This window comes from Dama dama, chromosome 15 (genome assembly GCF_033118175.1).
Source record: "Dama dama isolate Ldn47 chromosome 15, ASM3311817v1, whole genome shotgun sequence".
Taxonomy (NCBI): Eukaryota; Metazoa; Chordata; class Mammalia; order Artiodactyla; family Cervidae; genus Dama; species Dama dama.
In genome coordinates, this window is record NC_083695.1 from 42,177,187 (window position 1) to 42,200,287 (window position 23,101).

The window sequence follows — 23,101 nt, forward strand, 5'->3', positions numbered from 1 at the left end:
GCTGCAGTGTCAATGCTATTGACTAACCATATTGCCTAACCAGTCTGAGTAATGCACATCTTTACTCTAGGATTTTTTAAGGGAAAGTTTAAGGGACAGATTCTCAGATTTCCTTTGTGGATTGTGTTCCCTTGCCCTAAATTTCCAAGTTCACAGATTCAGCTGAACATGACCCCAGCTCAGGACATGCTCCTGATTCTCCCTGCTTCCTACACTTCTCTTCTACTCCCCTTTCCCTCCTCCTGCCCCTCTGTCCACACCTACCATGAAGTTTTGCCAGAAATGGAGGCCAAGCATCCACTCCTGCCTTCACTTTAGCCCCAGGCCCCTTCATGAAGGCTGCAACGCCCACCCGCCAAGAACTGTGGATGGCCTTTGATTCTACGGAATGAAGTACCTGGAGGCCAGTGGAAGTACATTCTTGTCCTGCTCCAACAACTTTATCATGGGAAATTTCTCATAAACAAATTCTCTGTTATATAACATACATGTGTGTGTGTTGTCTGTATACATATGTGCATATATATATATATATATATACATATATCTATATAAAACTATATATGTATCATTCAAAAATGGATGTTCTTTGGTGTGATAATGGCATTGTGAGTGTGTCTTTTTGAAACTTCTTTATCTGTTAGAGATAAAACTAAAATATTCACAGGTAAGCTATGAAGCTTTGTATCTTCCACAAACACTCCAGTTAAAAAAAACTGTTGAGGGGTGTCCCTGGTGGTCCAGTGGTTAAGACTTTACCTTCCAATGCAGGGGTGTGGGTTCGATCCCTGGTCAGGGAGCTACAATCCCACATGCTTTGTGGCCAAAATAAATAAATAAATAAAGCAGAAGCAATATTGTAACAAATTCAATAAAGATTTTTTAAATGGTCCACATCCAAAAAAAAAAAAAAACCAACAACTGTTGAGAGCAAGGACTAGATGAAACAACACTGGAAAATGTTAAAAAAATTTTTTTGAAGTTGACTGAAGGGGAGGAACAAGAGTGTCTCTACTTTTGGTATGACTGAAATTTTTCATAAAAAACTTCTTGCTCAGAAGAAAATCAATGAGAATTAATGGAACAATTTGTTTGATATGAGAGTTGTCTTCAATTTCTAAAAATTCATTACAACCAATACTGATTATCAACACAGTCCAGGGGTTGAATGATTCCAGTAGTTTCAGCAAGAAAGGTCAGTCTCTGCCCCAAGGGCTTGCAAGCAACAAAAACATAGCACATCCTGTTATATTCTTTATTTCTTTTCCATAGACATGGAGAGTCCAGGAAGACTACTTGGAGGAAGGACATGATTCTTAAGATGTATCTGGAAGGAACTGGGAAGAAAGGTAGGAAGGAGGGAGGGAGAAAATATTTCTGGGGACGTCACAAGAAGGCCAGCTTACCCTTGAACCTTCAGAAGGTTTTCCTGTGGCAAGTTGGAGAAGCTGTGAAGACATAGATGTGGGTTTAAACCCTGGGAAAGACCTCCATCAACAGGGCTGCCTAGAGGGACAGTGAGCCATCCCTGGGTTTCATGGGGACCCCCACTCCATGTGAGCGTAGATAAGAGGAAACAGTCACCTCTCAGGAGTTTAACAGGAGGGCTTGAAACATTAACTTGAAACAGGAGTAGGTATTATATCCTTATTAATGTGAAAAGCATTTGTCATACTCAGCACTGAGATACTAGGAAGACAGGGCTAAACAAATAAGCCTGAATCTCACAGTCTCAAGAAAATAGGTGGAAATCAGGATCGTGTAATAGTAACAACAATAATAATAGTCATATGATTTTATAGAGATTCTTTTCCTTCCGGATATGGCTCCCGGGAGCCATATAACTCTGGTTTCCAGCAATCACTAGATATGAGCCCCGGGCTGCAGCCAGTCCCCTGTTCCTTCCTGCTGGTGATGCCAGGCTCTCAGGAGCACCAAGGACTGCTCTGCGGGACACAGACACCCACACGAGGAGACTCACGTCACCCACCAGCTCTCGTTTCACCCCAAAAGGCAGCTTTTTCAGAACATCAGACTCAGATGGTTATAACTGCCTGAACTTCTGCTCCTTCACCTGTAATCAGGGGTAGAAGCCTACCTTTCTCCAGTGGGGTAACATATGTGAAATGTATTATATGTTAATGTTCCGTGTAAACATATAAATGTTATACAGTTATTTACAAAGAAAATAACATGTATTAATCTCCAGTCACCATGGATAATAAAATGACTAATTGGACGAAGCTCCTTTGGCATCAGTTCCATGAAGGTAAAAAAGACTGTGACTCCAGGACCGTTATGTGACGTTCAGAGCCTGGAACTGAGTCGGTGCTCAATAAACACTTGCTGAATAACTGGGTCGAGCCAAGTTGAGCGGCCACAGAGAATTAGTTTAAGGGCTGGCGGTCCACACCAGCCCTCCCCCGTGGTCATCTCCCCCTCGGGGTCTCTGCTCGTCCCCCTCCCGCTCATCACCTCCGGGCCCCAGGCCGGCCTCACAGACGGCGGTGTGGTCTCGGGAGGAGTCGTCCCTGTGCTCCGGGACCGCCAGGGGGCCCCTGGGCGCTCTCCTGCGGTGCAGACGCCGGCGCCGGCCCCACCCGCGGCAGCGGCAGGCGCCCTGGGCCGCCCAGGCGTAGGCGCCCACAGCCACCGCCAGCAGCGCCGCGCACAGGACCACCGAGGTGTGCAGCAGGCTCTCTCGTCCCTCCAGCCCGCCGTCGTCCCGGCCGGTCACAAAGACCACACACCGGCCCTGGCGTGGGGGCTGGCCCCCCAGGCTAAGGCAAACCTCGTATTTTGTGCCAGGGAGGAGATCGTCCACGGTGTACGTGTTGATTCCCGGGCCGACGTGGACCACCTCCTTCCTGAGGGCTTCGTCCGACGCGATATAGAGCGTGAACCACTTCTCCGGAGTGTCCGCCGCCGCAAACCACTCCAGCCCGATCCCGTGCACGGTCTGCTTGACCACCCGCAGGTCAACATAGGCACTGCTCTCCGAAGGGGAGGAAAGAGCATGGGGTGCCAGCAGGGCCTGGGCGGGCTGGACGCGGAGCGAGATGACCACGGTACTCAGGCCAAGGGAGTTGGAGGCCAGGCAGGTATAATTGCCTCTGTCCACCAGGTGGGCAGCAGGTATGACCAGCTCAGACAGAGTAGCATCTTCTGCAGTAAACGAGGTCAACACTGGGTGGAGAGAGAACAAAACAACTCCGGTAGACATTTCTCTGATAAACAGTCAGCTGGAGAGTGTCCAGCAATGCTAGTTTTTTGTGGGGTTTTTGTGGGGAAGGGGGGTGTTTGTTGTTGTTTTTAAAGTGGTGGTGACCATTTATTAAGCATGTGTTCCATGCCAGGTTTTTGCCTCTTGGGCTTCCCTTGCGGCTCAGTGGGTAAAGAATCTGCCTGCAATGCAGGAGACCTGGCTTCAACTCCTGGTTTGGGAAGATCCCCTGGAGAAGGGAAAGGTTATCCACTCCAGTGTTCTAGTCTAGAGAACTCCACAGACTGTGTAGTCCATAGGGTCGTAAAGAGTCAGACACAACTGAGTGACTCTCACTCACTCACTCTTTTGCCTCTCAGCAACCCTGTAAGGTAAGTATCCAATTTTTACACATGGGAAGTTGAGGACTAGAGTGATTAAGCCACTTGTCCATAATTAGAATTGTTCAGAGTCACCGATTGATCTGGAACCTTGTTCTGTCTGTGAAGACTGCACTCTTTCAGCTTCACTAGCTCCTCCTACCAACCGACTTTAGCCTTGCCAAGCTACCCCCTGGTTTCTAGGAGATCTCTAACAACAGTGTGATTGTACAACATCATGAGCTTCAGAAAGTACCTTTTTACTATGCAGAGGTAGAGTGGCTCAGAGCCTGGAGCCAAATGCCTGGAATCTATCCCTTACTAAGTAAACGGTCTTGCATTTACTTAGTAAATTAGTAAAATCCATGTACTAAGTAAGTAGAGTTGCTTAGATTTTCTTGGCTTCAATTTCCTCACCGTAAAATGGGATGATAATAGTACTCACTCCATAAGTTTGACAGTAAGTGCTCAGTAAGTGTTCGCTGTTACTATTATTGAGAGAATGGATTGAACATGATACCAAAGAGACTGATAATAAAGCATCACAAAGACAACATCTGGATGTACCTCACCATTCTCAAAGAAGCTACAACAACAAATGCTGTATTTCTCCTTCACTGGTATTTAACCTCAAACCAATAAGATGTAATCAAAATGATAGAACAAAGTCAAAATTTCAGTTAATTAGGTATTTTTTCCAGAGTTTTGCCACCATGTATAATATCTGAGTGCCTGTATTTCTCCAGTTTTACTTAGATATTCCCAGCTGTCTTCTAGATAGTGTCAAGATGCTTCTAGAAAGGCCATCCCTGGCTTCGTGATGTGCTCCAAACCTGCATGGTCAACATTAAAGATGACTTCTGCTGAGGTATGAAAGCAGAGCCTAAACTTCAGGAAATGAAAGACAGGTTCGAATCCCAGCAATGGGACCCCTGGAGGTCTCTCCCTGGGTCCCAGTATTGCAACTTCAAGCCAATAAGGTCTGATCAACATAGTGGTAGGATGTGTAAAACTCACTCAATATCTAGGACTTCCCAACCTTGCCTGGTAAGGACTAGCTGGAGGTTAGGGAATGGGAGAGTGAGGAAACACTTGTTAAAATAAATGCTCTCGGGGTCTCCCCTGGTCTAATTGAATCAAATCTCCAAGGAGAGGTCTGAAAATTTTATTTTAAACAAGAACCTCAGGTGAGTTTGCTCAGAAAAGTTTAAGAAATAAGTAATAAGTTATCTCTAGACTCAGTTCTAGTCAGAAATTCTATGATTTAAAAATACTTAGTATATTATTTTGCATCTAGAAGACTTTCAAAGAATATATGTGTTCATATACAACACTATTATATTTATACAACTAATATATATTTATGTCTTACATACTGTATGCAACTATGTATGTAAGCAACAAATACATATGTAATACATATATTTACACCTTACATCTCATAGAGATCTATATGCAACACATATATAAATATATTATTATATACACCTGTGTGTAACAAATATAAATATCATATTGATAGATCTACTGCAACAAATATATAAATATATTAGTATATAGTATTTACATCATACGTCCTATAGAGATCTGTATGCAACCATTGAAAATAATGCCAATAGTGGGGCACTATCTTGGCATGCTTTCTGTCGTGGTGAGTATAATTCAGGCCTGTCCCAATCTTACTTGCACCCCTCCTTCATGATTGACCCAGTTTAGAACTTCTCTTCTGAGTACAGGGTTGCTACAGAACTCCCCAGCCCCCCAGATACATGGAGAGGGTGCATGTACTTACCATCAAATTCCCTCCATGTGCTCAGAGGATAAGTCCAGGAAATAGTTGGTGAGGGGCTAGCCTGTGCCAAGCATCGCAGTGTCACATTCTGTCCCACCTGGACGCTGACATTGGCACTGGGGGTTGAGATCTGAGGCTTCGTGCAAACACTGAGCTCCGTTTCGTGAAAAAGTTGCCCTGCTTTGAAGAGAGGACCTCGGCACATGAGATAGGGATTCACCAGGATGACTGGAAGGCTGATGGACTTGATAAACTGGACAAGTCCCCTTAGGCGACAATCACATAACCAGGGGTTGTCGTGAAGCGCCAGCACCATGCTGGAGAGAATCTCAGCCTCACGGCCAGACTGCCGGTGTTTCTGGTAGGCTGGCCAGTTCAAGAAGACATTACTGGATACAACTGTCAGTCTATTGGAAGATAGGTCAAGGTAGGTCAGGTTGACCAAGAACTGAAGAGCTAGTTCAGGGAGTGCATCAATCCTGTTGTGTTTGAGGTCCAAGACCCTCAGGAGCGGGGTGGCACGGAACGCTGTCCATGGTACTGAACGGAGTTTGTTTCCCTCCAGTCTCAGCTCTTTCAGTTCTGACAGGTGCTCCAGGGCTCCTAGGTGGATCACAGTGACATTGTTAAAATTGAGCCAAAGGTACTCCAAAGTGCTCATGTTGATGAAAAACCCTCGGGGCAGTTCAAATACGGGTGAGTTTTCAATTCTCACTTGCTTGAACTCTTCAGGAAGGTTCCTTGGGATCTCTCCCAAAGAGATAGATATGCACTTCAGAGTCCTGTACAAAAAAACAGAACAGCTTTGAGATGAACATCAAGAAACTGGGAATTAGGATCAGGGTCATCCTGGTATCAGATGTATGAATTAGAAGGAAAAAAATGTAAGTCACTTGAGTTAGACCCATTCTGGTAAAAATGAAGAGTTTATCAAACTTTAGCACCAACTAAACCAACTAAAGTGAGTTTCAAAGAGATTTTGCTGATTTCTTGCCAAATCTTGGCCTGCTCCCACGCCACATCATCCCCAAAGAAAACTCACTCCCCTACACCCTTCTGGGATCTTGCTAGCCCAGCGCACCTCCCAAAACTCTCCTCTGAGCAGGCACATCCTGGCAGACAGGATGGCTGAGCCGCATGTGAATCCAGAAAGACCAGAACTAGCAGGAAATAGTGAGGAACTGAAGCCATAGCCTTCTGTAAGAAACTACTTTATGAGTTTTTTAAATAAGTACAGTCCAAACCTCAAAGTGGCAAATCCTATTATTGGTAATCCATAATGATGTAGGTCAGCACAGCAACAGCAAAGCCCTTGGATGCCCTGAGGTCTGTTATGGCCCAGATCACAAGCTCAGTAAGAACCCAGAAGAGGGAGCTATTTCTCCTAACTAGATCGAAAATTCACTCTTTTTCTGGCTCTTGAGTCCAGAGAGCAAACTATCAGGCAGATGTCTAACTCAATCCTGATACTTCCTCCCCTCAGTCTCATACATAAAGATCAGAGAAACAAGCAAGTAATGCTTTTCTGAGCACCATGGTTCAGGTAATTTGGCCAGAATCCATCTAATACTTCATCAATCACAATTGGCTCCTAAAACCCAGAACTTTCAACCAGTATCTAAATGCAAATGCAGGTGATGGTTGACAAAGTAATTTTAGAACCACTCTTATCAGTGGCAGTATCTCCAGCATGTGGTGGATTCATTTTTATTGTGAGTTAAGACAGCTTCACCTGCTGCTTGAATGACCAGAATCAGAGCAGCATCACGGTACAGAGGTTAAACCACAAGACTGTGCTTTCTGATTAAATCAAAGCACATTTCTTATCCTGAATCACATAACTTATCCTGAATGCAGTGTATCTCACATATTAAATTTTTTTAAGTGAGATTCTATGTGACTATGGATACTTTGCCATTCTTCATTCATTCAACAAATATAAATTGGTCATCTGCTCTAATGCTAGATACCATGAATCTGGTCCCATGAGGCCTTCTCTCTAGCTTATGCTTCCTAATGTTGAAATCTTTGAAAAGTGAATTTCTCTGTGCAAAGTGAGAAAACTAACACTTTTTAGCGTTTTTAGGAAATACTAAGGTTATGCAAAATAAAGTATCTAACATATAGTAGGTACCCAATAAAGTTTAATTCACCTCCCACACCAACAGACTCTTGAAGACAGTCACTTTCTATTACTTGGGGTACTATTACTTCTGATGGCTATCGAAATTCCATGGGTTCCCCCAAGATTCATGATATACATTATACCCTATAAAAGACCTCAGGGAAGAAAATCCGCTTAGTAGCTAACCAGTGATGGGGAAATGGGTCACCAACTAAGCTGATTACACCCGAGGCTTTCCATCCAAGCCAAATATATTTGCTGGAGTTTCCAGACAACCTAACTCTACAATATGGCTGGATATCTGGACTTCTTCTCCAGGTTAAAAAAAAAAAAAAAAAACTAGAAAGGAAGGAGAGTGCCATGGGCACAGAGCTGTGGCCGACAAGGAGAGGTGCTGCCTAGACACCCTTTGAGGAATGAGTCAGTGCTTGCGTGCCCTTCCCAAGGCAGCCCCATGCAGAGACTGACAGTGGTGAGGGCGCAAGGACCTGGCCAATTTGGCATGATGGAGGACAACTCCGATGGGTGGTTCTCATTCCAGAGTTCCCTACCAGGCTGGCCAAGATTTTGTCAGGCTTGCTTTGTGGGAAAATGTGATTCAGTCTATGGGTATCACAAATGACCAGTGAGTTCTTTTCTCATCCCAAAATAAAAATGCCAAAAGAGCCCTACATCCCCTCCAATTTCTTCTCTGTTTATCCCATCTAGCTTTCTTCAATGAACCCTGCTCAACTCAGCCTTCCAGTGGTCTGCTGGAAGCTTGAGAAGAACACCCACTGGCATGTCCTCTCTGAAATCAGCCAGGTCACCTCTGTCCTGCTACTTCTCCCCTGACTCCCTCATCCTCTGGTTTCCTTATCTGATATTTGGTCATAGGGAGTAGCTGTGCTGTTGGCTAGAAGACTAAACTCAAGAGATGGAACAACAAAGGGAAGGGATCTGAGAATACTACACTTCCATCTCCCTTCTGGCAGGATGCTCTTAGGAACTTGGCTCTTAGGATTCTTAGTAGAGACAGAGTCATGGGAGAGGAGTTACTCTATGTTTGTGAAATAATTAGATAAAAATGGCTTCTGGGCAGCAGCGGATTTCCTATCTATTCAATTGGAAAAATGTCACTCCATGACCATAACTTTTTTTATTATTATTTATTTATTTGGCTGTGCTGCATCTTAGTTGCGGCATGCAGAATCTTTAGTTTTGGCCTGTGAACTCTTAATTGCAGCACATGGGATCTAGCTTCCTGACCAGGGATCCAACCTGGGCCCCCTTCATTGAGAGCATGAAGTCTTAGTCACAGGAACACAAGGGAAGTCTCATGACCAGAACTTTGGGAGAGCTCAGACTGAGAACTAGGCAACCTACTAGGGAGCAGATGTGCTGTCCTTCCTTTCTCTCAAACTGGTGTTTTTCCTTCATTCCTCCACCTGCTCCAACGATGTCCGAGATGGTCCTCTAGGCTCCCCTTGTTCTGGGGCATGCCTGTGATAGACACACAGAAGACTATGTCCCTGGGCCCTCTTGAAATAGGTGGGCTACATGACCAATATTCACAGTAATGAAATGTTGGAGGAAATAATGTTTCAAAAGTCCCTCCATGATTCTCCAAGTTCTCTTTTCTCTCATTGGAGCAAGTGTTGCCATTCCAGGTGGTGGAGCCTTCATCAACTTGTGTCCCTGGGTGAATAAGAGAGCAGGACCCTTTCTCCATCCTTATTTCCCACTCACTAAAGTTGACTCCATGAGAGCAGGAATGTTTCTATGTTAAGCCACTGATATCTGGGAGCTGTTAGCACAGCATAAGCCTAAGCTATCCTGACTACAATGCCCTTATAATCATATAAAATATGCTCCAAAACTTGTAAATTGATTTCTGTCTCTCTTGGATTATATGACAGTTAAAAGTTTGCAACTCTAGTCTTCTAAACACACTGCTGAGTCTCTTGATTAATAGCATAGCTTAATAGCCACATCCACTTCCCAGGATTAAATTTCTCTTGTCTGCCTTTTGGTACCCTGTAAGGTTGCAAGTCTACATCAAGTGACCTTCTATGTAGATCAGCAGGAATATAACCATGTTGCATTAAAAAAAAAAGAAAAGACATCATAGAGATGTCATGATTCCGCCAAGCTCCAGACAAGTCTTCCTAGGGTCACATGCTGTGGGAGCACCATAGTACAGGCTGGTCTTCAGCATCTGGGAGATTAGAAATTCTTTTCCCAAGACTCTAAGAAGACGTTAGGTTTACAGGGAATGACTTATAGTAAGCAGACTCATGTACCAACAGACTAATATATAAACAGGACATCATTTTATTTTTTACAATGTGAATGTGTTTTTTCCAATGACTTGAATATTCATGAGCACAGTCCAGGATGATTCTTCTCTACAAGAGCAAACCAAGGAAGACAACACACAAAGAAAGACTGACAGAAGGGGTACTGGAGGCTGACCATCTTGGGAGCCATTCCATTCAGACCACTAAGGTAGGTCTTCATGAATCATTGGGAAGTCGAATCTTTTTTCGATCTTTTTCACACACACACACACACACACACGCACGCACACACATGCACGTATGCAGGCACATACACACATAATATTGGATAAATACTAACACATTTTTGCTTTCAAGTTCCTGATTTTTCTGCAAACATGGTTCAATAAAACTGACTACATGTTAGTTGGGCCAGTAATTGTTCAATCTTGATTGGCTCAGTCAGTCATTTAGAGAAAACATCTTCATCATTTTAACAGATGGCTGCTTTAATCTACCACACTTAAATTTGTTCTGATTTGGGGAGTGCCTGTCAGTCTCATATATCAGACAATTAGAGTTGAGTCTTGAGTCTCATAAGGCATTGCAGAATGCCTTTACACATCTAGATTGATGGGGAGCCAAATTCATCCTGCCACCTGTTTTTGTAAATAACATTTTCTTTGAACTTATCCATGCTCATTAACTTGCATATTGTCTGAGACTGCTTTCACACTCGAGAGATGAGTAGCAGCAACAGAGCTTCAAGTATCTCTTATCTGGCTTTCTTTACAGAAAAAAAAGTTTGCTGACCTATGATATAGACAGTGGCTTCATCATGTTATAACCAAATAATTTCTCTAGCCAATAGCAATGGTTCTCAAATTATAGTCAGTTGTACCCTCCAGGTGATGGGCAGGAAATACACATATATGAAAATCCCATGTTCATATGCACTGGTGCTCTCATGGTTCTGACCCCAGGTTTCACTTAGCTCGAAAAAAAACCATTTCCATAGTAAACCTGCTATGGGTCACACTGCAGAGATCAACACTGAGTAAAGACTCTCAGCCTGTCTGGAACATTATCAAAGATTCAGATCCTCCAAGAAAATGTATCACTGTCCTCTATAAATTATTCAGCTCTTTGGGCTTCAGTTTTCTTGTCTGTTAAGTCAAATAGCCCAGGCTTCAAAACAGGTCATTTTGAAGATCAAAATGAGAGAAAACAAGAAAAGAAGTTGTAAGGTCATCCATCGTAAGGTCTTTTGTAAATGTCATAGGAAGTAGTTCAGAAATGATTGCATCACATTGGTTTTTATATTCAGCAAATATTAAAGACGATACAGGGTCTCAGATGACACTAACAAAATAGCTTCCGGTGCATCACTTGCTGTCCCCAGTTTCAAAAAGCTGTCCCATCACTTGCTTTCCTCAGTTGTTAGCCAAAGGCCTTGGCACCAAACACCTTGAATGTTCTCTTCATTAGAAGACAGTCCTATAGACAACACAGAACACTGGTCCTTCTGCTGGGAACATCTGCCTTCTCCTGTGCACAGAGACCGCATCTCAGAGGTTTCCCACCTTTAAGCAAACTGAACCGGAATCCTCCTTTGAGGTGGCTTATGGAGTGACCCAGGAGGCTCTGAGACACCCTCAGGAACTCAGGTTAAGTTTCAGTTAGAATCACAAAGAGTGCTACACGGGGACAGAAGCGGGCTGTGTGCCGGACAGTGTCGGGTGTACCAGGCCACCCGCCTCAGGATCTCTCAGATCCCTTCAGTCTCACATTCTAAGTACATGAGCAGTAGTCTCGTGGGCATCATCCAAACCTCCCGAATTTACTAAAACATCAGATGATTAGAATCCATGAGTGTCCACAGTGAGGGCATGGTGTTTGTCTCTGGATGTGTATGTGTGTGACTGTACAAATGTAGAAAATGGATAAAAAGATTAAACGTGAGTGCCTACGAGTTAGCATAAATGTAGTCAAGATGCAGTATAGGAAGTAGTAAGGACTAGCAACTCTGGAAGCAAGTGTGTGGTCTGAATGCTAGAGCTGTCACTTCCTAGCTGTGTGCTTGTGAGCAACATAGGTTAGATCACTGCTCAGCAAAGTTTGTCCTGCCCCACCATTACCTCTGTGGGAGAACTGTCCCTTTCTGCCCTGTTAAAAGCTTAGTTTTGGCCATTAGATTCATTTTGGCAGATAGAATATGGGCAGAAATGGCAGTGTTCAGGAGCTTAAGAGGTATTGTATGTTTTTGCTCATTTCTCTATCATCTGACATCTCCATGAAAGAAGCCTCCCCCAGGTAGCCACTGACTCTCCATCCTGGGCCCCAAGTAGGACACCTGTAGCAGAGCCACCCCAATCAACCCACCAGCCTGTAGACTGTGTGAAAATCAGCGCTTGTTGCCTTGTACCACTGCGATTTTGCCTTTGTTTGTTACGCAGCAAAAAGCGATACAGGCAAGTTACTTACTGCCCCTGTTCCTTCTCCAGGTAAGCTAGGAGAAGGGCGGTGCCTGCTGCAAAGGGCTGTCATAAGAATTAAATGCGTTAATATATATAAAGCACTTAGAACACTTCCTGGCACATAGTAAGTGCTTTTATAAGTGTTAGCTGTTGTAATTGTGTGTAAATGTAAGAGGAAGCAGGTACCTGGGTAGGTAAGAGTGGGTGAGCATGGACTCAGGTGTCAGAGTGGAGGAGAAGGAGGAGAGTGGGGGCAGGTGTGTAGGCAGCTGTGTGCAGAGAGGGGGACGCACGGTCCTCAGCAGAAGTACTCGTTGATCCGTCTGCTGGCCCTGATGCCCACGGCCTGAGAGTCCAGGCTGGAGCGAGCAGAGAGGAGTCTGTCGGCCTCACTGAGGCTGTGCTGGGACAGATCCTCCGAGCCGTCCTCGCTGTGGCCCAGCCTCTCCAGGTTGACGTAGGCACCTGTGGCCTCGGCGGAGCCCCCGGTGCGGCACTTGCGCCAGCGCCTCCGGACGGCACCGCAGCAGACGAGCAGCGTGAGCGGCAGGGCGATGACGGCGGCCACGCTGATCACCACCACGTTGATGAGCCGCTGAGTGGCCTCGGCGTCCACCACCTCGTCGGTGGAGAAGATGACGCACTGCTCCTTCCGGGGCACGAGGCCCCGCACGCAGACGCACGCCACATACTTGACCTTGGGCACCAGCGCACGGATGGTGACGCTGGTCTTCCCGGGCGGCACCAGCACCCGCCGCATGTCGCGCTGCCCAAAGACCGCGTAGAGGACGCTGAAGGCAGTTGTGTTCCCAGCCTGGGGGGCCTTCCACACCAAGGTCGCGCTCTGGTAAGTGTCCCCCACCACCTTCAGGGAGCTCACCGTCTGGGCCTCCTGGGGGCCGGCCGGCACGTCCGAGTGCTCTTCTGGGGCCCTCATCTGGAAGTGCTGGAGGAACAGCTGCTCCTTCGTGTGGGGCGCGGGGGGCCCGGTGGCCGGGACGGCAGGCTTAGGGACGTGGGGCGCGCGTCTGGCCACCATCTTGTTATACGCGGCAGCTTCCGCCCCCTCGCCCGTCCTTGCCCACCGCGCCCCGGGGCCCCCACTGCGTTCCGTGAATGTCTGCGGTTCCGTGACGACCAGGGAGATAAGAGTCTCAGAGGCTCCCAGGAAGTTCTTGGCCTGACAGATGTAGTCTCCTGAGTCCAGGTGGGACACGGCAGGCAGGCCCAGTAGAGCCCAGCTCGTGCCGTCACTGGAGACTTCCCGGTGCACTGCAAGGGGGAAAAGAGACACATGAGGGAAAATGAACAGCCCCATCTGCCCCAAGCTTATTTACAGCCAAGTTCACAGCCCCTGGATTGTGTACATTCTGCCCAACACCCGAGAAAAAACTGGGCTTTATTGAACTTATTTTAGATTGGCCAAGGGAATGGAGATAAGCTGGGATTAAATCTGGGGACACCCAGACTGGGGTATGGACTTCCCTGGTGGCTCAGACGGTAAAAGCCTCTGCCTACAATGCGGAGGACCCGGGTTCGATCCCTGGGTCGGGAAGATGCCCCTGGAGAAGGAAATGGCAACCCACTCCAGTACTTTTGCCTGGAAAATCCATGGACAGACGGAGGAGCCTGATGGGCTACAGTCCATGGGTCGCAAAGAGTCAGACAGGACTGAGCGACTTCACTTTCACTTTTCAGACTGGGGCAGAGCATAAGAATGATCAACCATCTAGATCTGAGATGTTCCAGTACTGTCTTTCAGGGCCCTGATTTCTGCAGAGCTAACCCCTCAGAGGCAGTGGGCTGATGCGTTGGGGATGGGGGTTTGTGTGCATCTGAGGCAGAGGACCTCTGCAAGTGCTCTGCACATCCCTGCCTAGGCCCACTGCCGCTTCCACCAACTTTTCTGTTTTAGGTGAGTGGAACTCCTCCACAGTTTTGTTGGTACGTTGATTTCAAACCCACAGCCCTAGAGCAACACTTGCCAACCTAGTTGAGGGAAACAGAGAAGAAAGCTGGGAGGGATGGGAGGTGTTCTGGTCAGAGGCCAAAAAATGATGCCTCCTCCATCCTCTTTCTGCATGTAGGTGGGCTGTGACTCCTGCAAACCCCCTTCCCCAACTCAGTGCCAGGGATGAACCATCTCTGTCTACACAGCCAAAAGGGCACAGGCTAAGGACTCCCAGTTCCTCCTTGTATGAGCTGTGTGGTGTAGACCAAGCATTTAGCCCCTCAGGGCCTCAATTTACTTATATGCAAAATAGAAGGATAATCAGGTGGTTCTTTAAAGTTCAGTGACATTATGTACATAATGCATTTAACACATGAAGAACTCAGTAGATGGTAACTCCTAGCATTAATTACTTCTAGTGATACTGGCTTCATATTTAACACTTAGAAACTTATTGTAAATATTAAATACACTAAGAGAGCACTTTCTACCCCAAAGCCAGTGTTTCATTCCTCTCGTGTGCGCCCTGAGAATCCACCAGTCTGTGGCTGGTGGAATATGAAAGAACAGGTTGAGTGCCACGATCATCATTGGAGCCACTGCCCCCATGCCCACGTCTGGCTGGAGCCCTCCAACTCCATTCAGACAGGACGGGTGTAAAGAGCCTTCCTTAGCCCTCCTCCTGGCAAACCTGAACCCCCTCCCCACCTGTGTGACCCACCCATCCTAGTCTGGGATCTCAGCACAGTGGTCCCTGGAGGTCACACACCTGTGCCATTGAGTGGGTGCCCGTTGGCCCTACTCCAGCTCATCTCCGGCCCGGGGACCCCAGTGGCCCCACAACGTAGCAATACCGTGCTGCCCAAAGGGGACCTGATGCTGGTCATCCCCGGACGGAGCTCCGGACTCTGGCACTTCCTGAGTTCCAGCTGGCTGAAGACCACTCCAGCCAGGCTACGTGGGCTGGCACACCTCAGCCTGGCCTCTATGAAAGCCAGGTTTGGAGCCCAGCCTTCTAGAAAATGGACCAGGTCGTAGAGTCGGCAGTCACACACCCAGGGGTTGTCCTGCAGCCCTACAGGGGTGAGAAGGAAGGCAAGAGGTAAGCCCAAGGTATTCAGATCCCCAGGCCCAGCACCCCTTTCCCCCCAGGGAGGACAAGTTACGTCATGAGCTCAGAGTCAGCAGAACTGGCCTCCAGGGCCAGCTCCTTGCCTCACTGTCTATACAACCTTAGGTCTGGTTCTTCATCTAGAATGACAGCATTGGGAATTCCCTGGCAGTCCAGTGGTTAAGACTCCATGCTTTCAGTGTAGGGGACATGGGTTCAATCCCTGGCAGGGAACTAAGGTCCCACATAGCACATGGTGTGGCCAAAAAATTTTTATAATAAATGAATAAAATAAAATAGAATGATAGCATTACTCCCTTTTCTGGTTTGCTATAAATATAAATAAAGGTAAATCATATTAAGCACTGGGTGAGGGGGACAGCATCATGCATGGACACAGGAGCCCAGCCAGCTATAGTTCATAGCATCCCAAAAAGCCAGACACAACTGAAGTGACTTAGCATGCATGTATAAGCAGGACAGCATATGGACAAAATTGGCAGTTACCACTGCCGCTGTTGGACTGATCCTCTCAGACTACTGGCCAGGCAGTGGGTATTTCTGTAAAACCTGAAATATGCCAAAATCTATTTCTAGAAATGCTTCATGACCCCGACCCTTGACACCTATCCCCCCAGTATAAGTGTGCTTTCAGCATCACTCCAGCAAAGAGGGTGGATGTTCTGAGCCATGATCCCTTTGACACAGGCTCAAAAAGACAAGAGTGAGGATGACAGGAAATCAAATCCTGTTACAGCCTCAGCCCTCTTTACTTTAAAATTTAACATCTTTATAGAGCTGAAGGCAGGTTACTGCACCCACCCTATCAAAGAACTTTCAATATAGAGAGGTATCATGTGTCCTCAACCCTGAAACACAATTCCTTTTCATATGTTTGCATTTCTTAAATACAAAATGAATCATATAATGTGATATCCTTCTGTCCTCCCCAGATTGTTATTAAATTTGATAGTGTCTAATCAACAGTATATAATATATTTACATAGATGTATTTGATATATTTGGAGGGGAAAATGTCAAGGGTTGGGGACAGTGGATTCAGACCTGGTTGTATATCCATGACTCTGTGGTCCTTTAGAACACTGGATGGAAGGCATTAGTTTATTTCCCACCCCCAACCCCATTCCATTCTGGTGACTGCTATCCTGTGTCACTGGTTAAATGCATTTTATGATACATCTGCATCCCACGAGTCATCACTGCCCAGCTCTGGTAGTCAGCTCTCTGACTTCACTTGTTACAACAGAATCCCCAAAGAATAAATACAAATGACAAAGTGAAAGGACAGTGAAACTTTCACCAGTCAGATTGACAAAAGTTAAACATTCTGTCCACTTTGATCGTTAGCCTCATGCAGGAAAAGATGCTCATCCATCTTGTTCACTGCTGTGTCCTCAGCACCTAGAACGGAGCCCACGCATTGGCTGGCTGAGTTACTCAAATAACCTTGCTGAGTAAACACACACATGGGTGGGGGCAGGTAAGAACTGGCATTTTAGAGACCGTGGTTAATATTAAAACATCTAACTTGTGCACTCCATGGACCCAGAAATTCCACTTCTCTGTAACTATTTCTAGAGAAACATTTGCCTCCATGCACAAGGGTGCATTGTCAAGAATGTTCTCTGCAGCACCACAGGTGTTAACAAAATAAGGGAAGCAATCTAAAGGCCCATAAAAGGAGGGATGGTTACATAAACTGTAGTGTAACTGTTTGATGGGGCTTCCTCGGTGGCTCAGTGGTAAGGAATCGCCGGCAATACAGGAGACTCGGCAGGAGCCTTGGGTTTGACCCCTGAGTCGGAAGATCCCCCAGAGAAGGAAATGGCAACTTGTTTGGAGAATCCCAGAATCCCATGGACAGAGGAGCCTGGCGGGCTACAGTCCATGGGGTTGCAGAGAGTTGGACACAACTAGCGACTAAACAACAACAGTAATAACTGCATGTGGAATATTATGCCAAAGTTTTAAAAAAATGAAGTTGATCCATTTGTGGTAACTTACAAAGACCTCCAAGACTTATTGCTGGGTGGAAAAATGCTGTTTTTTACATATAATATGATGAAATATTCCTAAAGTTTCTATGTGCGTGTATGTATGTTTATGCATGTGTATGTAAATGTATTGTAGAAGAGAGGGAACATGCAAATAAACATAACAGTGGCTACCTTTTAGGAGAGGGAGAAGGAATTATAATCAGAAGAGGGCACTACATACACACACACACACATATACATACATACACACACACATATATATTTAGTTCAGTTCAGTTCAGTTGCTCAGTCATGTCTGACTCTTTGCGACCCCATGAACTGCAGCATGCCAGGCCTCCCTGTCCATCACCAACTCCCGGAAACTACCAAAACTCATGTCCATTGAGTCGGTGATGCCATCCAACCATTTCATCCTCTGTCGTCCCCTTCTCCTCCTGCCCTCAATCTTTCCCAGCATCAGGGTCTTTTCAAATGAGTCGGCTCTTCCCATCACGTGGCCAAAGTACTGGAGTTTCAGCTTCAACATCAGTCCTTCCAATGAACACCCAGGACTGATCTCCTTTAGGATGGACTAGTTGGATCTCCTTGCAGTCCAAGGGACTCTCAAGGGTCTTCTCCAACACCACAGTTCAAAAGCATCAATTTTTCGGTGCTCAGCTTTCTTTATATATTTAAAGGGCATTCAAATTTGATTTTCAAATAAACAATGTCTTTCCATGTAAGTACTACCATATACAGTGTTCTTTACTAGGTAAGAAAGTCTGTAAAGTACATAGCATTGGAATGGGTTTGCTGTTTCCTGCCCCACTTCCAGGGAAGTGAGGTGTCTAAATTTTCCCTGTTTGAGAGACATTCCCTCGCCTCAGGGCAGGAGCTGCTCTGAACCACTCTTAAGATTGCTCCAGCCCCCAGTGCTGTACCCCACATAAGCCAAAGCATGTTTAGGGGACATCTGTCTCTCTGATGATACTCCTCATCCACTCCCCACCACCCCACTCTACAAGACTCCACCAGGGTTCCCCCATCCTCCTGGGACAAGGGGAAAGTCCAGAGCTGGGGGTGTGAACTGAAACAGTCTGGCCGGGAGCTTGAGCTCCTAACCCTACCTGTCAATGAGTGCCTCTTAAGAGATGCCATTTCTTACCTAGGACCAACCTGGCATGGTGACCGGGAAGGAAGGGCCCGGTGTGCAGGTGAATCCAAGTGGCGAGCAGCTCCTGCGGGAGCCTCAGCAGCTGGTTGCTGGAGAGGTCGAGGAACGTGAGGTTCCGCAGGAAGCGCGCGGCCTCCGGCGGCACAGAGGAGAGGCGGTTCGCCTGTAGGTCCAGCAGCCGCAGCTGGGGGGCGTCCCTGAGCGCCGCCCAGGGGAAGACGGCCAGGCGGTTCCCGGGCATGCGCAGCTCGCGCAGGCGGCGCAGGCCCCTGAGCATCAGCGCGCTGAGCTCGCAGAGGGCGTTGTAGGGCAGCCACAGCTGCTCCAGCCGGCCCAGCGTCTTGAAGGCTTCCCCGGGCACCCTGCGAATGGCCGTCCGCTCCAGGCGCAGTTTGGAGGTGTCCGGAGGGACAGATGCTGGGGGCAGAGTCATGTCAGGGTCGTTGCACACCACTGTCCTGGACACAGAAATGGGAGTATTTGAGCAAAGGTTCTGTGGAGTGGGCCCGGTACCCTGCCTGAAGGATCTCAAGCTTGAATTGCTATGTGTCCTTACAGCCCAAACCTCCTGCAGCGCACGAAGAATGAATAGTATTTAGAAATCCTGAGACCGTCTTGTGTACTGTCACATTGCATCTATGAATTGAAAGAGTTTGTTTGTTAAATTATAGCTCAGTTTGCATTGGCTTTTCATTAAATATGTGTATATATATATAGCAATGGCATCAGTTGTGGAAGCCATACAAGAGATGCCTCAAGCCCCTCCTGACTCTGAGGGACCCTTTGCAGTCTCACAGGTAGAGATTAACCTCTGGGCTCTTTGCTTGCTGGCTGTGTGCCCCTGAGTATATTATGTAACCTCTCTTTTCCTCAGTTTCCCCAGGATAATAGACTCCTCCTCAGAGGGTAGTTTGGGGGGTTTTAATGAGGTCATATGTGTACCAGCTCTGCAATATCTGTTCCCTGTAGAAACCAAATTATTATTGACCAGTGTTGTAAGTTTCTGCATCTAGCACTGCAATTCCATCAGGTCAGTCTTACCAGTTCCTTCCCATGCTTCTTCTGCCCAGACAGTGACTTCTTAAACCTCATTCTATCAAGTTTGACACAAAAGCAGAGGATAGAGAGAGAGCAGGCGGCAGTCCCTGCTCTTGAGGAGCCTCCAATTCAGGACTCTGTTATACACTATCACTGAGAGCAGCACGCCCACATATGGTGAAAGGGAAAGATTCTTAAGAGAGTAAAACTTGGAGGCTGGGCCTGAGGGACTCAGCCCTTGTGCAGCCCCCGTTTCATCTGGAGGACATCTCTGCTCACACTGCAAGAGGTGGGGGGGGTGGGGGCGTATTCTTCGTTTTACTAAGAGAGGTTGTACTCTTGTAATGTCATAACACATTGCTCATATCAGCCTTCCCGGCACCACACAGACACACAGGCTCCACCAGCATCCTTCAGCTTAACTCACATACAGTCCTCAAAAGTCAGTTGGGCTTGGCTAGTTATTGTCAATGTGCCCACAAAAGGCCTGCTTACTTCCACCCACTCATATTCATTTTTCAGATGTCCACGGAACTCCTGCTGAGCGACGAGTATAGTGGAAATTCAGAAGAACATCAGACTCCCAGCCCCTGTCCCTGTACAGCTTATAATTTGGCAAAGAAAGAAAAAAAGCATTGGAGGCAATGATATCTTCAGGGATAATGGAAGCTTGGGTGTTGCAGGGAGGTAGGTCTGGATGTAGGTGGAAGGAAGGGAGTTGATGGGAAAACATGTGCTGGAAGGGGGAGAAAACAGTCAAGGAAGGGATGAAAGAAACCAGTAAGAGCCCAACACAGGCCAACAGCATGGCTCCTGGTGGGGCAGAAAGGCACGAAGGATGTGCAGACACATCTTTCCAGGTGCCCAGACTCACCCTCCCCCCAGGAAACCACAGGGACCCATAAGTGCACACAAGCTTTTCATGATCGGGGAGCATGGAGCACAGGCAGGCCCGCCAAGGGCTCAGATGTAAAAACTGGGCCCTCCAAGAGGCCCGAAGGCATCTGAGATGCTAAAGGGGCCTTGGTCTGACTGTACCACCTGCCTGTGGCCACTGGGGACCTCAGGATCCTCTACAGCCTTTCATGGCCTCATGTCCCCTCATAAGACACTATGCAGATGGCCTTGGTGCCTATTAGATGTGAGACTTCTAAGCAGGTAGAATCGATGGTGAGAGCTCTGGCTTTACAGGAGGGATGACCAGTGGCTCACTTTAGGGGCCCTGAACTGCCCTTGGAATTTCATTTTCCATCCTAAAGCCAACCTGCTATCAGAAGCCTTCCTTGGTCCCTGCCCATGGCAGCATCACCAGGTAAGGAGAGTTCTGGAAGTAAAACTGGAGCTCCGGGCTCTAGGGCCAGCTCTGATGCTGTGCTGCTTGCAGCCCTCTGCTCTCTGTAGGCTGCAGGGAGGCTCTTTGTCGCCCTGGTCACACTGTTCTTGTGTGCTAAGTCGCTTCAGTCTTGTCTGACCCTTTGCAGTCCCATGGACTGTAGCTGCCAGGCCCCTCTGTCCGAGAGATTTTCTGGGCAAGAATACTGGAGTGGGTTACCATGCCCTCCTCCAGGGGATCTTCCTGACCCAGAGATCGAACCCGCATCTCTTATGTCTCCTGCATTGGCAGGCGGGTTCTTTATCACTAGCACCACCTGGGAAACCCCTGTTCTTGGCCATAGGGCATTTCTTGGCCTGCTCAGGGCTCAGCCCTGACTTCCCTTGGGGAGAAGATCCTTACCTCTGATGATCCATTTGAGTTGGAGCATCACAGACTTGGGCTGAATATGGAGCTCTTCCTGTTCTTCAGACCACACAGGGTGTCCTTTCTTGGGGGGTACCTCTCCATTCTCTACCTCCCACCACACCCAATCAGCCTGGCACCCACTGGTAAGATCATTGAAAGAGTTGTACTGATAACATTGCTGCCCTGATCAGAAACCATCAGTGGCTCCCCAACCCTCATCTAAGACAAGGGGGAAAGGGAGGATGAAATTCCAGAAGGTTAGAAAGATGGTAAGAAAGACCCTAGGCCAAGGACTGAAATCTTTGAGCAAATTGGGAAATGCAGCAGTCATTAATGGAGTGTTGAAGAGGTCAGAGAAAAGTTAGTTTAAAGATTGCCAAAGAGACAGGGAATAAGCCATGGGGGAAGAGCAAGGGTCCACAAACCACGGGGGCCTTGGGAACATCCCAGGAGAGGGCGGAGGAGAGGATGGAAGTGCTCTCCAGGCTCAGATGGAAGATGGGGAAATTCAAAGAAGAGACTGAGTGTGGAAGGGTCCTTGCTTGCAATGGAATGGACACTCCTGGCCTTTCCAAGAGCCCATAGAATGGAGTCAAGGCTGAAATTTCTGGAGACTGGGCCAGAGGGGACCCTAAGTGGGAAAAGCATGAGGAAGCAGGTGGTCCCATCATGGGTGGGGTGGTAAATACCTGGGATATGATTTGGTACCCCCAGGAAGTGAGGAAAGAGAATGGAAGAGTCCTGGGGAAGAAGGAGCTGGGGAGATAGCGAGGGGATAGTCAGGGGCAGGAAGGAAGGAGAGGAAACAAGTAAGGGGGGGAGATTTCCTGTGCCCTGAAGGGGGGTTCCTCTCTCAGGATCCTGGCAGAAGACTCAGGAAGGATTTCCTGGAGCTGGCACCCCTGTGCCCCACCCCTGCCCCGTGTGTATAGGTACCTAGTATCCCCACTCCATCCCCAGGGTAGAGGTACAACCTGCTGACTGGAAGAAAATGCAGCACAGACCAGCCCATGAGACCCTTGGATCTTGGTGACCAGGGAGATGGAGGGTTCACCCAGCCATGGTCCTAGGACCCTGCATCCAACCCCTCCCAGCCCAGACTAGCTGGGAGAGCCTCAGGGGCCGAGCGCCCCACCCCCCACACCTGGTGCCATACCTGGCTTTGCTGCCATCGCTCAGAACATGGAGGCTGCAGCTGCATTGAGAGGGGCAGGCACCCTGGGCCTGTGGGGGCCCTCCGAGGGTCAGGAGCCAGAGCATGCCCACCGCCACCCTCATGGCTCCTGGCTTCTCTGTAGCCCAGGCAGGGGCCTGTCCCTCACTGCTGTGTCCTGCCGGCCCAGCCAACCCAGCAGCTGCCCACTGCTCATCGTCTGTCCACACCCCCACTTGAAGCCATCGGATAAGCACAGACAGGCTGGGGATTAGGGAGGGGAGCCCTGGCCATGCACTCAGCAGCTTATTGCTTCCTGGGATCACCCAGTCCTGAAGATGGGGGTGGGGGATCCCCTTTCATGGCAGCAGCCGCAGGCCCAGAGATGCAGGGCACAGCCAGAGGTGGGCGGGTCACCCAGAGGGGCAGGTGGCTGCTGGGCTGACTGGCAGGGCTGGAAGACTGGAAGAAAATGCACCACAGAAAATGCCCACCTGCAAAGCCACTGCATGCCAGCCAAGCTATGACTGCACAGACCCCGCAGGGTGCCTGGGCTCAAAGGAGATGAAGACAGAACCGGCCTCTAAAAACGGCCCCTGGAATTTCTCTCAGTGACACTATCTTATAGTGAAAAGACAATGAGACAAGGCGGTGAAGGCATTAGAAAGAGCCCAAGCTCCAGGCCCGGTCAACCAGGTTCAA

At 47.8% G+C, this 23,101-nt stretch overlaps 2 protein-coding genes across 2 annotated transcripts; both read right to left on the reverse strand.

Annotated features, from left to right (window-relative positions):
* Nucleotides 1-2,392: 2,392 nt before the first annotated feature.
* Nucleotides 2,393-6,565, reverse strand: LRIT2 (leucine rich repeat, Ig-like and transmembrane domains 2). The gene is made up of 3 exons (XM_061161322.1): nucleotides 6,456-6,565; nucleotides 5,375-6,156; nucleotides 2,393-3,186 (listed from the first exon to the last, which is right to left on the reverse strand). Exons 1-3 carry the CDS (start codon nucleotides 6,563-6,565, stop codon nucleotides 2,393-2,395), a joined length of 1,686 nt encoding a protein of 561 aa, XP_061017305.1.
* A 5,967-nt stretch (nucleotides 6,566-12,532) lies between these two features.
* On the reverse strand, nucleotides 12,533-22,524 carry LRIT1 (leucine rich repeat, Ig-like and transmembrane domains 1). The gene is made up of 4 exons (XM_061163040.1): nucleotides 22,403-22,524; nucleotides 18,459-18,925; nucleotides 14,955-15,260; nucleotides 12,533-13,506 (listed from the first exon to the last, which is right to left on the reverse strand). Exons 1-4 carry the CDS (start codon nucleotides 22,522-22,524, stop codon nucleotides 12,533-12,535), a joined length of 1,869 nt encoding a protein of 622 aa, XP_061019023.1.
* Nucleotides 22,525-23,101: the final 577 nt, after the last annotated feature.

What these genes read in the sequence shown, in the direction of transcription:
- LRIT2 (XM_061161322.1), bottom strand. Translation starts at nt 6,565, where the DNA reads ATGGCTTCAGTTCCTCACTATTTCCTGCTAGTTCTGGTCTTTCTGGAT. An exon ending in TCAGAGGAGAGTTTTGGGAG is followed by an intron (nt 6,157 to 6,455) that starts GTGCGCTGGGCT and finishes TTTTTTGTACAG; the next exon opens with GACTCTGAAGTGCATATCTA. An exon ending in CACATGGAGGGAATTTGATG is followed by an intron (nt 3,187 to 5,374) that starts GTAAGTACATGC and finishes CTCTCCACCCAG; the next exon opens with TGTTGACCTCGTTTACTGCA.
- LRIT1 (XM_061163040.1), bottom strand. Translation starts at nt 22,524, where the DNA reads ATGAGGGTGGCGGTGGGCATGCTCTGGCTCCTGACCCTCGGAGGGCCC. An exon ending in CCATGCCAGGTTGGTCCTAG is followed by an intron (nt 15,261 to 18,458) that starts GTAAGAAATGGC and finishes TCACCCCTGTAG; the next exon opens with GGCTGCAGGACAACCCCTGG. An exon ending in GCACCCACTCAATGGCACAG is followed by an intron (nt 13,507 to 14,954) that starts GTGTGTGACCTC and finishes TCCCCCTTGCAG; the next exon opens with TGCACCGGGAAGTCTCCAGT.